Genomic DNA, 18,101 nt, shown 5'->3' on the forward strand with positions numbered 1-18,101 from the left:
AAAGGTCATTTCACCCCTTTGCCGTCTAAGTTAACCCCAAACTCTAACAAGAAGGGTGACATTATAAAGAGTATGTTTGGGATTGCATTAGGAAATAAAGCTTTTAAAGTCAAAAAGAACTTTTTAGACAAAAGCTTCATTCTTAACAAATGCGTTTGGGCCCTTTTTAGAATAAAAAAAGTCAAAGTGCTTTTGAACGATTTTACCAAACATGGCAGCTTTTTAGGTACTAAAAATACTTTCTAAGCTCCATATCGCAATCCCAAATAAGCTATAAATTGAGAGTTTTTGAACTTTAGGGGGGTGATAAAATTCAGGGAGATTAAGTGATGTTTCCCCTAAAAATTATTAGTATAAACCTTTGGTGCTGTTTTTACTAAAAGGTATATGGTTCTACAAGTATAATATTTTCACACTTCCAGTAGCAACAGCCACGTCTATATACATTCCAAACATGTTATGTTCCCAGTTCCTAAACATAATCAATGACGCCTCCTATGTTAAAGTAATCCTGGACTGATGGCGGCTTATGTAGTGGTCGGCCCTGTGCTTGGCAGAGAAGAAGCGACCAAAGATACGATCTCTTGCAGTCTTGTTCTCTGTCGCGAACTGAGATTGCTAGCCAGTTAGGTCAGAAAGGTACAGCCTAACTATGAGGTACATCAGCAGATGTTGCAATAATATATAGATGAATTTTGGCTGGTACAATCACTCTATTGTCCACTTCCAAGCAACTATGCTACTATTTCCACCCCAACCTCAATCCGACTACTGGAAATCCTACTAAGAGCCGGCATTTTTATCAGCAACTCACTCCCTGGAGAATTGCATTGCCACCACATATAGCACAGGGAATCTTGTTAGCAATAAACTATCGAATTCAATGTAGACCCCCAAGCAAGCAGCAATTTCGAAAGATGCAACACGAGGGGCCAAATATCTTTTAACAGCAAAAAGCTTGAAATGTTGCCAAGATGACTGGAACCAAGAAACAGGTAAAGACCACCGAAAAATGGGCTCTCTTCTATTAAGAGAAGCAAAGTGCATGGCACTGAAGTGAAGAAAGCTCAATAAACACACGAATATTCTTCCTAAAACATCACGATAGACTGAACTCCCTACTCCCTGTTTCCAGAAGCTAAACTCCCTTTTGTATCTTTCTCTACTCCGCACTTTTTTCTATGCTCTAAACTTAAAAAATAATTGGATATTACATTGAGCATAATGGGGGTGCGTGTGTGTCTGCGTATTCGAACTCGAGACCTACCCAGTTCCACCTCAATCCTCTACCACCACGGCCATGGCCCAAGTGGCAATTTGAAATATACAGAGCAACCCAGAAAAGATAAGTCCGCAGAATTTCTTAGTTCGACAATCATATTACCGAAGATAATTTGGTCGTTTCCACGGCCATTAGAGGAGCTAATATCAACTACACATCAAAGACTATGGAAATGACCAAAATTTTTGCCAATAAAATTTCCTTTCTAATCAAACTAAAAGTTTTGAATACACCTAACAAATTCATATAGTTTATTTTGAAATCAATTTTCTTTCTGAAATCTCCTTAAAAATAAAGAAAATAGAAAATTAGACCATTCTAGAGATTCTCAGAAGCCTAAGGTTGCAAAAGATAAAAAAATATAGGAAATTAAATTCTAGGGTTTCAGATACCGAAATTGTACATCATGACAATGCGAAAGAGAATGGGAGGAAGCATTACCGGAGACCGCGTAGTGGATTGAGAATGGGTATCAGAAATGGATTTGTAGATGCTTCTGCGTTGCTCAAATACAACGACCCCCGTGAGTATGCTTCCCAGCGCAAAACCAAGAAGACGCTCCTGCGTACAAAAGGTTTAAACAAAAAAATGGGCGTCAAAACCTGAATTTAGAAGGGAAAAAAAAAATGAAAAAGTTAAAAGTTTTAGGGAGTTGTTAGAGATTGGATGAGCACCTGAGTTAGAACGCTAACCATGGCGGCCGGTGGTGTTCTGCAACGGAGAAGAGAAGAGAAGAGAAAGAGAATTTGTTTTCTAGCGTAACATCCTAGGCCTGGTTAGAGTGTGTAAAAGCGCTGGATCAATGGCCCAACTATGGCCCATGAATCGGTGGGGCTTAGCTGTACTAGATCGCGCATACCATTGCTTCCGGGCAGCCCATTTTAAATTACACAATTCGGCTACGTATTTGTAAGCTCCTTTTGTTTTTTATTTTTTTTAAATGGTAATTTATTAAGGGTCAGTTTGGATTTGTGATTTCAAAAAATGCAATTTTAAAAATAGAAGTTTTAAATTGTGTAATTTAAAAAAATGTAATTAAGTGTTTGGCAAAATCACAGTTTGACCTTTGATATCACAGTTTATCCTTTAAAAGTGTGTGTTTTCAAAAAACCACATAGGTGTCTGCGATTTGAAAAAACGGATTTTCTACATTTTTTAAATCACAATTTTTTTAAAACGCAATCCAAAACAATCTATATTTTGCGATTTGATTTAAAATCACACTTTTTGTCTATGAAATCGCAATGTCAAACACACCATAATTCTAGATTTTACACTTACTCCTACTTCCTTACACATTTTTCCACACCCAAAGATGGATTTTAAAACCACTATTGAATGTGAGATGAATTTTTATTAGATTGTAATTTAATAGTAGTTTTAAAAGCCACCTATGGGCTTGGAAAAATAGGTGTAAAGAAGTGGAAGTAAGAGTTTATTTGGAATTGCGATTTTAATTAGTGCACTTTTAAAAATTGCGTTTTTTAAATTGCTACTTTTTAAAATCGTAAAGTAAAACATGTTAAAAACTATTTTTTTTAATCAAATATTTGTTATGCAAAATTGTGATTTTTGTTTAAATTCACACTTTTTTCAAATAATCCTAGACTAATTATAAAAATCGCAGTTTTTTTTTTTTTTTCCTATTTTAGATTAAATGATTTTTAAATCGTAATGCCAAACACCTTATGTTTTGCGATATCTTTTAAAAACGCAGATTATTCTTGCAAAATCACAATCGCAAACGCACTCTAAGTGTAACATTACTCTATGAGTTTTATTGTTGGATGGAAGGCTATTAATAAATTGCTTGAATGCTAATAAAAATATAGAGAAATTTATTTTCAAACCCTTGATTTGAAAGAGGTTCAAGTTCCCTCTAAAACCCTATCCTAAATTACCCTATTACGGACATAATATTCAAGTTCGTAATAAAGAGGGTGACTGACCACCATCTCACCCTTTGAAGAGATGGTCACCTTCGAGGATGGTGGTTGGCCACTGAAGGGGGCTATGACCACCTTCAATTTTTTTAGTGTGGTGCGACTAGCTACTAATGGCTTGACATAGTTATCTTTTTTCTTTTTTTTTGACATGTCTACACAAGAGAAGGGGAAGGGATTCGAACTAATGACCTCCACTTCATGAGGCGTGGTTCACAGCCGATTGAGCTACCCCTTAGAGACCTTGGCATAGTGATCTAATAAGGTTGACATTGCTTGTACCAAGTATATAACATTGCCCATATGCTCTTTCGCAGCATTGGATGCGACTAGGGGTGTCAACCCGGTCTGATTTCTCGGTTTTTGGCCAAAATGAGGACCAAAACCGGAGTACCCTGGTTTTTGGATTTGGGAAACGGAACAAGGAACCCGGTCCCGGTTACCGGCCGGTTCCTGCTTTTACCCGGTCTGGTAACCGGTTTTTTAAAAAAATTGTTTTTTTTTTTGAAACCTCGTGAAAAAATTGTTTTCTGAAATGAAACCTCATGAAAAAATCATAAGGTTTAATTTCAGAACTATTTAATCACCTTAATATCAAATTGACAAATACCCAAAGCTTAAAGGAAAGAGAAATTTACCTTTGAAGAACTATCAATCCATTTGGCCAAACTCACTGATACAAAACTCACCAAGAAAATCATCAAGCGCAAAAAGCAAATCTTCAAAAAATGAATCACACAAAAGCAAACTAACCAAAAAAAAATCTATACCATATACAAAAAGTGGAGAGGAAGAAGAGAAACGGAGGAAAATTTAGAAGAAGAGGGAGAAGAGATGAGAAGAAGAGGGAGAAGAAAAGAAAATGGAAAAAGAAAAAATGAGGAGAGAGAGTAGGCTCTCAGAGGATGAAGATTAAGAAAGAAAAAAAAAAAAAAAAAGAAGGAAAATATAAATGATGAGAAGACACAAATAACCCTCTTAATTTAATTATGACAAAGAAAGAATAAGGCCTAACCGTAAATCTACACCATCATACAAAAAGTAAGTGATGTGAAATACCCAAAAATCCAGTCAAACTAATTCAAATTCATTATTTCCTTACTAATTAAACTGGGTAAGCTTAATACCAAAGGGTAAAATAATAATTTGGCGCCATCAAAGAAAAATCATTGTTATATAGGCATTGGCTCTTTTGTGTGTATATATATAATATTAAAAAAATTATTATTATATATAAATGCACCCGGTTCCGGTTTCCTAGGTTTTACTGAGTGCCCAAAACCGGGACCAGAACCGAGGTCCCCGGTTTTTAGTTTTTTAGCAACCGGAATTGGAATCAGCTCCTCGGTTTTTCGGTTTCTAGTTTCCCGGTTCCTGTTCCGGTTCCCCGGTAATTTTTGACACCCCTAGATGCGACAAGTAGGCAAAGCTAGCCTACACAACCGATGGATAACACATATTTCCCTTTGGGAATAGGATTATTTCCAATTCACTGTATCTAGTTAGCTATATTTGATGAGTATTTTTATCTTTTCACTTTTTGATGAAATAAAAATACTCCTAAAATATAATTAATTAAATATTTTCTAGTTCATATGATCATAATTCCTCCCGTTCTTTGTGCCCTTCACAACCAATGGATAACACATGTTTAAATATACCGAATGATTTAACAATAATATTGATTTGGATGCCTGAATACAATGGACATAAAAAATAAAAAAAGTCGATAAAAAATAAAAACAAAATACTAAAATTAGGGGTGACAATCGTATGTCGGGTTCGGTCATGTTGAAGCATATATATATATATATAAGACTATATAGATCAATCATAATCCGACCCATTTAATTAAACGGGTAAAACCTCTCAACCATAACCCTTTAATTTTGTATTCGGTTTGTATTAGGTTTGCGGATCATGTCATAAATTGCTTATTATTATATCACGTGTCGGGTTCGGATCGTGTTAAAGATGAGTATAAAATTATATAGTTCAACCATAACCCAAACCATTTAATTAAATGGATCAAACCTCTTAACCTTAACCCTCAAATTTTATATTAGGTTCGTGTTAGGTTTGCAGGTCATGTCAAAAATTACTTATCATTATGTCGTATGTCGGGTTGGGGGGCTGTGTTAAAGATGAGTATAAAACTATATAGTTCAACCATAATCTGACTCATTTAATTAAACGGGTCAAACTCCTCAATCCTAACTCTTTAGTTTCGTGTTGAGTTCATAGGTCGTGTCAAAAATTGTCAACTTTAACTAAAATTAGAGAAAAACAATGACATATATTAGATAACAAGATATAATCATTTATTATTAAAGATGCTATTAGATCACGAGTTATTCTTTGTTTTGAAAATATTATTTTGACTATGTCAACTCGCTTCTATCACAGAAAATGACCAGTTTCAAGCAGGATTGTTTCATTACAGTCATCTATGATTATTTAAACCCCAACCTACCAATATGAGAACATAGTGGTGGGTGGATTATTGCGCATACATGCCTAATTCATCTTATAAATTGCATTACATGATGATAGCAATGGGTCATTGTCAACATGAAAGGAAGGCATATGAATATACCATGATTGCTTGAAAGATTATTAGATATTTTAGGAGTAGTGATTTAGTAGACACTGACATGCATGAACAGTATGCACGCCGATATTATAATATTATAAAATGTTATTTAAACAGTAAAAAAATAAAATAAAATAATATTATAACACAGGCGTGCACACTATTCATGCACGCCGGTGTCCACTAAATTACTACTCTTTTAGGAAATATAAGAGGTTAACAAAGGTGAAATCTTATAGAAATTATATATCATTTTTTAGATATATTTAATATTTTTAATATTTTTTTAACTTTATCTTTTAATCTTGCTAGTTAAACCAAAATCCTAATACAGCCACCGCATAAAATGGCATTAAGGTTTTTCACAAAACCAGCCGAGCAAAAAGCCAACATGTTCGGTGAAAAAATTAAAAAACACTTTTTCACTCTAAGACATGTCCGAACATGAAAAGTTTTTAAAGTGTCCAAAAAAGCTCTTTTAAACTTTAAAAACTCTATTTTCTAAAGCAGAAAATAGTTAATAGTCAGGTACAAAAAATATGTTAGTAGATATTAAATCATCTAAACAGAAGTGAAATACAAATATTAGAAGATTATCCAAGTTGGAAAAAGTCATCTTTCAAAACTATCTGGATTGAAAAAAACATTTTCAGTTCAATTGACATGTGTCCAAAACAAGAGTCATTCTCCTGTGCAATTTTAATTCTCACATAAACGCAATGAAGCTAAACAACATCATCTAGAAATTATTAGCTGACCAGAATAAAATGGAACATTATATGCATTAACATGAAAACATTAGAAATTGTTTGCTTAACCAGAATAAAATGGAAGGATTTAGAGAACACACAAGCCAGGTCCTATTTAACCCCACATGAACATTATCCAAAACCAAACCATATTAACAAAGTAAAAAACTTAAAAACCAGGAACATAAACGAGAAAGAAATCAAGCTTCAAGCTTTTTTATTGGGGTGACTAGTTACTAGAAAACTAAAAAGACTAAGCTAGTTTTTTGTTCAGCTTGGTGGAGGGAAGAAAATGGCATCAGAAGTCCTCTTAGACCGGAAATGTTTCTCTGTATCCGGATCCACATTGAATGCAGCTGTGAGCACCTCAGGAGATAAAGCCTTCCACACAGAAGTCCTTCCAGCCAAGTGAGTGAAAATTGGACTGCCATTGCCACAGGAAAGAAAAATCATATAAGTTGTAAGCAATATAAGGAATTGAATTGGCCATTGCTTCTACTACTAACAGCTCAGGTAAAGAGTAGGCTCAAAGGCAAAAAGGAAAAGAATCTTACTTGGGGGTGGAGATGATAGAGAACCACTCCATACCCTCAGAAGATGCAATCTTGGAAACAACAAAGAACCTTGGCACAATGAACAGATTACCCGCCTTAAGAGTTGTTTCCAAGACCCTGCGGCCATCAACGCCAACAACTTGAACACGGCCGCTACCCCGAACAATATAAGTCACCTGCAATGCCGAGTCGCAAGAGAATCCAGGAGAGCACATGGCACCACCATCCAACCTAACAAGGTCAGCCCCAAGCCCAACCTCACCAACCAAAGGAAGGTTCTTGGTGTTCAAGACAACAACCCTTCCACCTTTTACAATGTCCACATCTAATGGAGCCTCTTCACAATTCAATGCCATGCCCAAATAATCTTGCTTCTTTGGCTCAGGCATTTTGCAGTTCCCATCAAGCTTAACAATTCCATTGCCTGATTGCTTTCCAACAAGGGTCTTAACAACATTCTCCTCCAAGTCCCATGCTCGGCCCACAAACTCAGTTGAAAAGCCGGTGAAGATCCCGTTGGAACCCGTCAGGAAAAAATCAGTGAACTCACCAGCTTTGTGAGCTTTTGAAGTATCTCCCAAGAAAAGAACAACTAACTCGGTGTCCTCTTTGTTGTACCACCATGTTACAACACCAAAAGGGAGGGCAAGAGCATCACCCTTCTTAATTGCAAGGACCTTCTCTTCTGCTTCAGGAAGGACAATTCCAGCTGTACCACTTCCTATAGAAAAGAAAAATCAATGAAGAGTAAGTGCTTATCTTCTGCTACATGCACAATAGCTAAATTCTACGCTTTTCAAAGTAATCAAGTCATTCTTACAAGTTGATCCAAAAATCATTGTTCTTCTATCCAACATCTAAACCCCTGAAAATTAATTCTTCCAAAATAATTCAAACAGTCCGGTTGCTTTGCTTCTTTTCCACCCTTTTAATCAAATTAAATAGCCAATCTTAAGTAAAAGCACCACAAAAAGAAAGTTTGGTGAAAGATTAGAACAAAATTTCAAAATATGATAAAAGATGGGCTAACAAAACCCAATATCATAATAACAGTAACACGATCAATCTTCCATCAAACAGTTGACCAGATTTGCCCGATATGATTTGAATCCACCTAGCCCATGATGATAGTGGGATGTGACTTATAAAGCCCCCATATTAACCCAAAAGAACTAGAAATTTCTCATGATGAAATTTAAGAACCTAGAAAATCTATAAACCTTATGAATACCTCAAAACTCAGACAAATAAAAAACCCCCATCTATTAAATAAATTAATGTCACCAAAAAAAACAAAAACAAATCACCAAGGACTGGAAGAGCATCCCAATACATTCAATGAATCTAACAACAACAACAATAGAACATGGAAAATATAATTGATCAGAAAACAAAAATCAACACCCACAAAATATAAAGACGTGAAAACAAAAAATCGAATCAGAAAACGAACGTATACCTTGAAGAACATAAGCAACCTTGGGAGAATCAGAGTATCGAGGGAGAGCAAACCCGTGCTTCTCAAGAGCCAACTTGGCCGCACCAATATTCCCTTCACGAAGCATGGGAAGCTCAGATGGGGACCAGGCATAGTACGCACCACCATTGTCTCCATACACCTTCTTGGCCAACTTTGGAGAAAGATCAAGTTCCATTTTTTTTTTCTTTCACTTTCCAGGAAAACAAACACCAAAAGGAAAAAGAGCAGAGAATGAATATATGCGTTAAAGAGACTGAGAAAGGTAGTATTTATAGCACCCATCAGAAGATCATCCATTGAAGGACTCTGGGGAATTTGATTCGGATTTGATAAGAAAAGTAATTGATTATGGATAAGATTAAAGTCAGGTAATCTACTTTTAATTGCGCCATTGTGGAGCAATAAAGCTGGAGGACACGTCGGCAAATTTAGGTAGTATAAAATTATTTACAAATTGATGCCATTTTATAATTTATAATTTCTGAAATAATTAAGAAGAAAAAAATCAATTGGAATCAAATATTCTGATTTCATTGATTTACTTCAGAATTGATAAGATTTTGTTTTGTTTGAGTTATTGTTTGAGTGAGTTTCTAGTGTTAAGTGATAGTTATCAAAAGAAAGGGTTAGATACTTCACGTGTTAAAAGCATCCCAATGGAAGAGTCAAATACTACTTTTATCTAAAATAGTTCTTTAAATGTTCAAAAAAACTTCTACATTGGATTAGCCAAAAGAAAATATAAAATAGATATTTGATTGGAAGAGTTTAAAAAAAAGCTAAAGGTAGCAGCACTTTTCAAGTGAGCTATTTTATTTTGTATTGTTTCTCTAACATGTTTTATCTTTTTCTCAAATTTTTTCCTACTTTTTCTCCACATATTCTCTTTTCCCAAAAATTTTCACATTTTTCCTCTCACATGTTCTCTTTTTTCCAAAACTTTCTTACTTTTAATAATATTTTAATAGAATAGATAAAAATATAGCTAATCGGATGCAGAGACATTTAAAAATGGCTTAGCTAAACTAGATAAAATTGAGTTTTTAAAAGCTATTTTACATAAAAATATGGCTCCTTCATTGGGAATGCTCTTAAACATTATCTCTTTTTCTTTTTAGATATTAATCAATAGCCTTTTTTTTTCTTTTTTTTTTTAAAAAAAAATATTTTAGTAATTATTTACTAGATATAATTTATATTAAGAAGAAGAAAAAAAAAAGGATAAGTTTATGAGCATATGTTTTTTACCAAATCATAAGTTTTTTTTTTTTTTTTTTTTTTTTTTACACAAAAAGGAGGGGATTCGAACTAGTGACCTCCACTTTCATTATGCGTGGTCCTAACCGATTGAGCTATCTCTTGAGAATACCTACCTTATGATTTGGGTATGCATTTGAGGAGTTTAAAAGTGCATTTAATATTTAAAAAGTTAGTTTTTTTTTTTTTTTAAAATACCTGTTTGGTAAAATAAATTGAAAGCTCTTTTAAGGGTCAAAAAATGGTCAAACCCCATTTTTTACAGAAAATTAAAAATAAACTTTTTGCCATTTTTTTTTTTTTACTTAAAAACTTTATTTTTCAAACGCAACCCCAAACATGCTCGAAGTATTACTTTAATCATATTTCTAAAACACTTTTACAAGCTTATCCTTTTTATTTTTATTTTTATATAAACAATTAATAAAAACAAAAAAGAAAAAGAGATTGGGAGAATCTTTAAATGCCTTATCTTTTTGTAACCATCCCTAACACCCAAATCCTATTCGAGTAACTTAAATATGGAGTCACTCAAACAAACAATAACTCATAGTATCTAATAAATCTTACCTTCTATTTTTTTTTTTTGAAGTAAATCTTATCAACATTCAAAATAAAATAAAAAACACTAAATCTTAACATCTAACAAATCTTATCAACATTGAAATAAAATCAATTATCCAGCTTACATTTTTATTCACCATCCATACACAAATTGAGAAATAATAAAATTTAATCTTGCAACTATTTCCAAGAATAGATAAATTTATCATTAAATTTGTGAGATCCACATGAGTTCACAAATCTAATGGTGAATCCATTAAGAGTAATGTTAGAGACTATCTTTTTATCCTCCTAAAGCTGTGACTTTTAAAATCACCATTAATTTTTAGATGGATCATACCTGAATTTTGATTCAATGATGATTTTAAAAGCCACTTCAGTTTAGGAGGATAAAAAGAGGATAAAAAGATGGTCCCTAGCATTACTCATCCATTAAATTTGTAAAAAGAGATAGTTCTTTACAACTACAATACAATTGAAATGACATGACAGTGAAAATTAACGGTCAATTTTTCTTTTTGCAAAGTTAGTGTCACACCCATTATTATTAATTTGACTAAATTCTGACCCTAATTGATCCAAACATACTCTAACATAAATTAAATTACAAAATAATACCCATACCTCTTAAAAATGAATTAAAACATAAATTAAATGCTAATAATCTAAATAAAACTAAAAAAAAAAAAAAAAACTCAATTATTCATTTATGATCCGCATAAATACCGTAATTCATATTGATATTCACTTGTATGTAATGATCTTTTGTGAAACGTGGCATTCACATTTTATTGGGAATCGCGTATCTTTTTTATTTTCTGGTAGTGGGTAAATAATCTCATTTCTTATAAATAAGAAAAGATTTAAAAAAAAAAAAAAAAAATTCTTTGATCGTGGAATATCTATCTTTATATAAAGAATAAACTAAAATAAGAAAAGATTTTTTGAATTCTTTTGTAATGGATTTTTTTTTTTTTTTTTTTGTGATGGAATATTAATATTTATGTAAAGAATAACTAGAGTAAGAAAAGAAATCAGTTGGAGACTATTAGATAGGGAATAGAATCAATAGATATTTTATGATATAAGAATTCAGAAAAATCCACAATCATTAAGAAAAAATAATTCTTGAATTTTGTTATCTTGATAAATTTCAGTTTGTTGTTTACTCTTATTTTTATACTTTTTGGGCCAAAAAAGGAGAATCCTCCTACAAGGCTATGGGTTCTCTGTGGGGGTGGATTGGTCACCCATTATTATTATTATTATTATTATTATTATTATTATTCATTTTTAGTTTTATTTTTATTTTACTTAAAAATAATCAGGTAACCTGACATGACCCATTTGAACCGTTTAAAATAACGATGTGTTTGGTTGACACGACTGACATAACCCATTTACTTGCAAGGCATAGCGATACGACCCAACACGTTTGAATGAAAAATAAGAAAAATAATGTAATAATACTTAGGCTTTAGTTTAGGAGTTTTAACAGGTTAAGCCGGTCACCCGCGAGTGAGGTGGATTGACCGACCAAACACAAAAATAAACGGGTTGACCCTATTATGACCTAGACTCATTTAGATCAAACCTAAATTTTGTAACTTCATGTCGTGTTCTTGTCAGGTTCGCGGGTTGTGTTAAAATTGACAACCCTATTTTTTGGCACATTTAAGTAGTTTGATAAATCATATTAGCACATTTTAAACATCATAAAACTCAAAACTCTTTTAAAAATAACTGTTAGTTGATGGAATTTTTTATATTTTTCCCTAAAAGGTAAGCTATTGCATTATTGAAACTGCTTGTTGTGGGTGTCGGGGTAGCCATGGCCATGCCATCCTTGTTTTTTCAATGATAATGCATTGTATTGGTTTCACCAAAGGTGAGACGTCCTTCGTTGTCCCCCCACATTCTTGGCCTATAAAAAGGATGCAATTGATTTGCCACTACATGCATACCTTATTACCTTTACTTTCTCATTTCCAGCTCATAAAAGATTGCTTTCTTTCTTATAAAGTTGTCTTCTTCTTGTTCGTTTTTCCAAAAATAAATCTTTTTGATATCATATTTTTAGCAACCATCGTTGTGGATATATATATATATATATATATAAAGAAATGCTACACTTACTCTTATTTCTTTACACATTTTTTCTTACTCATAAATAACTTTTAAAACCACTATTAAGTGTGAAAAATTGTGTAATATATATAGGGCATTGATAAGCGCCGAATGTTGCATATTCAAGCCCCTTAATTTGCATATGTTAATTCCTTAGCGTTATTATTTGTTTGATTTTGTTTTGTTTTTATTGTTTTCAGGTTATAAATAAAGATACAATTAATTTCATTGATTTTGGGCTTAAAAGCATACTTTGAGAAGACCTAGAAGATATGATTAAGCTTAGCCAATCATAACAGAGGACCTATATGTTGTAGTTAAGTTTAATCAAATAAAGAAAATGATTAATTCAGAATTTCTCAAATTGGAGTCAAAATCGGATTGGATTCAAATTTGGATTCTGCATACATCTCGGTATTTTAGCCATAACTTTCAACTCAAATATCCGATTGAGGTAATTCAAGTGGATTTGGAAAGCTAACTGAAATTTCTACAAATCATTGTGAAATAGCATTTTCCTAAATCGGATCTCCGCAATGCCAAAATCTCCCCGCAAGATAGGAACCCAATTTTGGGCGAATCCTATTCCGATTTGCACTTAAGTTTTCTTTATTCTAATTGGACTTGGACTTAAATCTCCAAAATTAATAGGATTACTAGGGCTTCTAGGACCCTCCTAAGCCTTATAAATAAGCCTCTAAGCATTGAGAAAAAGGACACACCGCTTTTTAGAATAAAAATTCAGTAAATTGTCTTTGGAGCTTAGAAGATCATGAGCGGCTAAACCCCTTCGTGGGGTGTTGATGTAACCTTATCCAAGCACAATGGTTTAATTGTATTTAATTTCTAGATTTTCAATTTATGCATGTTGATTGTATAACTATGAGGATTGCTACAATTGATTTATGTTCTTCATATTAAATGCAATTGTTCTTAAATTCCAAAATTAATATTTGTGAAATTCTTCTCTTGTCTTAGAAAGTATTTTACTTTTATTGAAATCAAATCATTCTTGTTTTCTGTGATTATGAGGATGATGGTTATACAATGGGTTTAATTGACATATGATCAATAGGATTTGATAAGTCATGCCTAGGGAAGACAGATTGTACTACACCCTAGTTTAGTGTAATTTAGGTAGACAGTCTGTGCCAACCGAAGATGGGTTATACTTATTCATTGATTGTATGTATCATTTTAAAGAATTTGATAGTTTATACCTAGGGAAAACGGGTCGTACCGCATCTTAGTGGTTAGGTGGACGATCCGTGCCAACCGAAGATAGATTATGCTTATTCTTTAATAAGGTAGTTTCTTGTTTATTTATAACATGCATAGAATGAATTTCTGGGATTAATTATGATTAATCATTGTTGTGCAGATAAAGGTGAAGTCAATACCATACACTCTCTCTTGTTTTAAATCTCTTTTATTTTCATGCACTTTAAGTTTTAAAGAAAATCAAATCAATTCTCTTTTTAATTAAGTTAATTTTAATCTTTCGAATTTTGATAATAAAACCCCTGCAGTCCTTGAGATTCGACACCCTCTCTATAGCCGTATCCTACAAAGATTTGTCTTATTGCGAGTGGTTATTTTTATAATTGATATTTTTTGTCACAAAAATACCACATCAATTTTTGGCACCGTTGCCGGGGACTGCTTAACGGTTTCATTATCTCAATTTAAGGATTGATTTTAGCTTAATAATTTATTTTTCTGTTTTAAGTTGCTAATTTTAATTTTGTTGTGTGTTTGGTTTTTATTTATTTTATTTTATTATTATTATTTTTTTTAAGAATTTGCAAACAGGTCCGTAAGCTGCCATTTTTGTGATTGCGATCGAGCGCAGGTCGCGTGCGATCGTGCGCACGAACGCACTCCAGCAGGAACCAAGCCAGCAGGGCTCGAGCCTTCCCCTTCTACACTCGCACCCATCTGCGGCAGTACGCTCGAGCACACCTTGCCGTGCGATCGAGCGCACTTGCGGCAACCTGCATCCAAAACCCTACGTGCACCTAAGGGCCGTTTGTGAGTTTTTATTTTTATTTTTCTGTTGTTATTTTATGTTAATTCTATTAGTTTAGTTCATGTGGGGAGGCATTCCACCACCCCATGCACCATGTTCATATTGCTATAGTCCTTATCATCATGTTAAAGATTGTCCTACAGCAGGACAATTTTCTAATTATTCTTATGAGCATATGAACAGACCGTTCTCTAGATCGGGGAATGACCTTTATTCTAATCCCTATAACCCGGCGTAGAGCAACCAGTCTAATCTCTCGTTGCAAGCTCAAGCTCCTGGGAATTATGCTCCACAACGTCATGAACTGTACCATCAGGCATATCCGCAGTTCAATGATCAATCATATTCCCCTCAATATCAAGCAACTCCACTGCAAAAATACCAGGCCGCACCACCTCCCTCAGATTCTAATTTTGAGGATCGGATGCTAAAAATAATGAGTGAGCTGGCAAGCGAGATAAAGCAGACAGTGAAATCTCAACAGGAGGTGGTAAACTCTCAATCCATTGCCAAGATAGAAGCTCACGAAGAGGAGCCATTTCCCATCTATTGGCCTCCACAACAATAATATCAAGAGGAGCCATCTCCCATCTATTGGCCTTCACAACAACAATACCAAGAGGAGCCACCTCCGCTGTCAGATGCTGACTTTCAAAATACGGTGTTGAAGATTCTCAGTGAAGTAAAGGAGATGAATCAGATTGTGAAGTCTCAACAGGAACTTTATACCCCTCAATTCTTCGCCAAGATAGACGCCAAGATGGAAGCTCATGTTGAACAAATCCTTAACCACCTCAATAGGATGGAAGAAGAAGAGTTTCAAAGTCAGTTGGTGGCCAATCCTGATGAACACTACATTGTGGATAAAAGTATTTCTTATCATGAGGAAGCTATCACCACACTAAGGAGTGGAGAGGAAATCAAAAACCACGTGGAAGAAAGGAAGGAGGAGCAAATTGAGGTCCCACAGGATCTACATCAGAAAAAAAGCAAGGAAGCAAGCACTAAGGTTTCTTCACCATCACCTCCTATTCCCGAGATGCCATATGAGCCCCAAGCCCCTATTCCAGGTAATCTGAAATCTTCATTTTTAGGGACAGATGACACTATCCCGGTCATTATTTCTTATGACTTACCAAGAGGCCAGGAGGGTAGTCTGTTAGGGCTGTTAGACGAGCAAAAAGAGACCATCGAGGTAGAAAAACTCCCCAAATATTCTCCCCATTTTATTCCAATTCATGATTTCTTTTTGGATGAGAAATTGTTTGGGAATACTCAAAAGGATCTACCTCGATATGCTGACATTTGGAATTACCCATTTATGGGTAAAATTTATTCTCTTTGGTCTAAGAGAAGAAAAGATTGGTGCTTCAAATTTAAACTTAAGGGTCAGAGAACACTGCGCGCATCAAGGATGTGGATTCTGTTGACTTGGCAGATTCCATATATTTTGACTAGATGAGTTAGTTTCATAGGATCGAGCGCAAGCCCTGTGCGCTCGACTCCTCATTCCACCAGGGTACATGATCTCCATCCAGGTTTACTTTATCCATTGTTGTTTCATTCCTTAATTATATTTTTGCAACAATGTGTGCACTTGATTGGTATTTGGTTGGAGTATCACTTTGTTTTTCAGGACATGTGTTTTTGCATTCAAGTTTGGGGGTATGATATGCCCACATCTGCTCATTCAGGTATTCCTATACTCTTGATCTTATTCTTTAGTTCTATACATACATTGGGGACAATGTATGATTCAAGTTTGGGGGTATGGAAAAACAAAACATGGTCCATTTTTGTTGTTATGTCATTCTTAAGCATATGGTTGAGCTTTGATTTTGGTTTAAAATTCATTGGTAGGCTTAAAGTTGTGAACACATGATCATATGACTTAGGAATTTTGAGTCTTACTACTTACTTTTGGCAACATGAGATGCTTCTTGTTTCAATTTAAATCTATCTTGAGCACACTAGCACATGTCTGTGAGGTATGAATTTTGAGACCAATTATGTTTGTTTTCAATGTCTTGAATTCTGTTGGGTGACATATTGGATGAATAACTTTGGCATGCTATAAATGTATATAAAAAAAAAAAAAAAGAAAAAAAAAATCAAGTTTGAATTTTTCGCTGAGTAACCAGACCTCTTGCTTCATTAAGCAGTGAGTGTTCGCGTCAAAAAGTGAAATTTTTGGGTTGATTAATAAAATGGCTAGCTTAGCTTCGTAGCCTTTTTGACTTGAGTTAGTAAGTCCTTAGGGGTGTTTTTACACCTAGTGTCCTAAAGCCATTTGGTTTGGGAGATATTGGCCTAACACTCGATACATGGGTCAACTAGAAAGCTTAAGGGAGCTAAGCATTGCAAAGCCTACAAAAAAAAAAAAAAATGTATGCCTTGGCTATTTCATTTGATATGAAGTCCAACGAATTCTGAGATGTTCATTCATTCATATTGGAATTATTTTGAAGCCCCATGATTATGAGTTAGTTCACTTTGCACTAATTAAAATTTGTGTATCTCAATCTACCATTTGTAAGTGATTTGACTTGTAAATTCCTTGGAATTTTGAAGATGGAGTTTATAATTTTAAGCTTGCTAATGAATGAGAACCATTATTTTTGTGATACTTTATCCTTTTGAATGACATAATTATGACAATGTTTGTGGGTATCATTCCTGGAAAACCCTGACGAGACTTCACTCGTCCACTAGGGAATTCATAGGGGTTTAAAAGGCTTGTTGCATACGCTAAATGCAATCGTACATCCCATGAAAGATGGACTTATCTTTTTGTTTTCTAGTTTATTTTCAGTTTTCTATTGCTAAGGGACTAGCAATATGTAAGTTTAGGGGTGTGATAAACGCCGAATGTTGCACATTCAAGCCCCTTAATTTGCATATGTTAATTCCTTAGCGTTATTATTTGTTTGATTTTGTTTTGTTTTTATTGTTTTCAGGTTATAAATAAAGATACAATTAATTCCATTGATTTTGGGCTTAAAAGCACACTTTGAGAAGACCTAGAAGATATGATTAAGCTTAGCCAATCATAACAGAGCACCTATATGTTGTGGTTAAGTTTAATCAAATAAAGAAAATGTTTAATTCGGAATTTCTCAAATTGGAGTCAAAATCGGATTGGATTCAAATTTGGATTCTGCATACATCTGGGTATTTTAGCCATAACTTTCAACTTAAATATCTGATTGAGGTAATTCAAGTGGATTTGGAAAGCTAACTGAAATTTCTACAAATCATTGTGAAATAGTATTTTCCTAAATCGGATCTCCGCAATGCCAAAATCGCCCCGCAAGATATGAACGCAATTTTGGGCGAATCCTATTCCGATTTGGACTTAGGTTTTCTTTATTCTAATTGGACTTGGACTTAAATCTCCAAAATTTATAGGATTACTAGGGCTTCTAGGACTCTCCTAAGCCTTATAAATAGGCCTCTAAGCATTGAGAAAAAGGACACACCGCTTTCTAGAATAAAAATTCAGTAAATTGTCTTTGGAGCTTAG

The 18,101-nt window shown here is 34.0% G+C and overlaps 2 protein-coding genes across 2 annotated transcripts in view; both read right to left on the reverse strand.

Annotated features, from left to right (window-relative positions):
* Window positions 1-2,038, reverse strand: part of LOC132164433 (uncharacterized) — an 11,527-nt gene extending 9,489 nt beyond the window's left edge. The window contains exons 1-2 of the mRNA XM_059574945.1: window positions 1,957-2,038; window positions 1,724-1,843 (exon numbers count right to left, since the gene is read on the reverse strand). Coding sequence (XP_059430928.1) covers window positions 1,724-1,843; window positions 1,957-1,977 — 141 coding nt within the window. The 5' untranslated portion in view covers window positions 1,978-2,038. The remainder of the gene's footprint in view (window positions 1-1,723; window positions 1,844-1,956) is intronic.
* A 4,543-nt stretch (window positions 2,039-6,581) lies between these two features.
* Window positions 6,582-8,890, reverse strand: LOC132163739 (11S globulin seed storage protein Ana o 2.0101-like). Its single transcript, XM_059574110.1, has 3 exons — window positions 8,581-8,890; window positions 7,122-7,842; window positions 6,582-6,991 (listed from the first exon to the last, which is right to left on the reverse strand). Exons 1-3 carry the CDS (start codon window positions 8,774-8,776, stop codon window positions 6,838-6,840), a joined length of 1,071 nt encoding a protein of 356 aa, XP_059430093.1. The 5' UTR covers window positions 8,777-8,890; the 3' UTR covers window positions 6,582-6,837.
* Between the last annotated feature and the right edge of the window lie 9,211 nt (window positions 8,891-18,101).

The sequence above is a fragment of the Corylus avellana genome, chromosome ca10 (assembly GCF_901000735.1).
Source record: "Corylus avellana chromosome ca10, CavTom2PMs-1.0".
NCBI classification, from domain to species: Eukaryota; Viridiplantae; Streptophyta; class Magnoliopsida; order Fagales; family Betulaceae; genus Corylus; species Corylus avellana.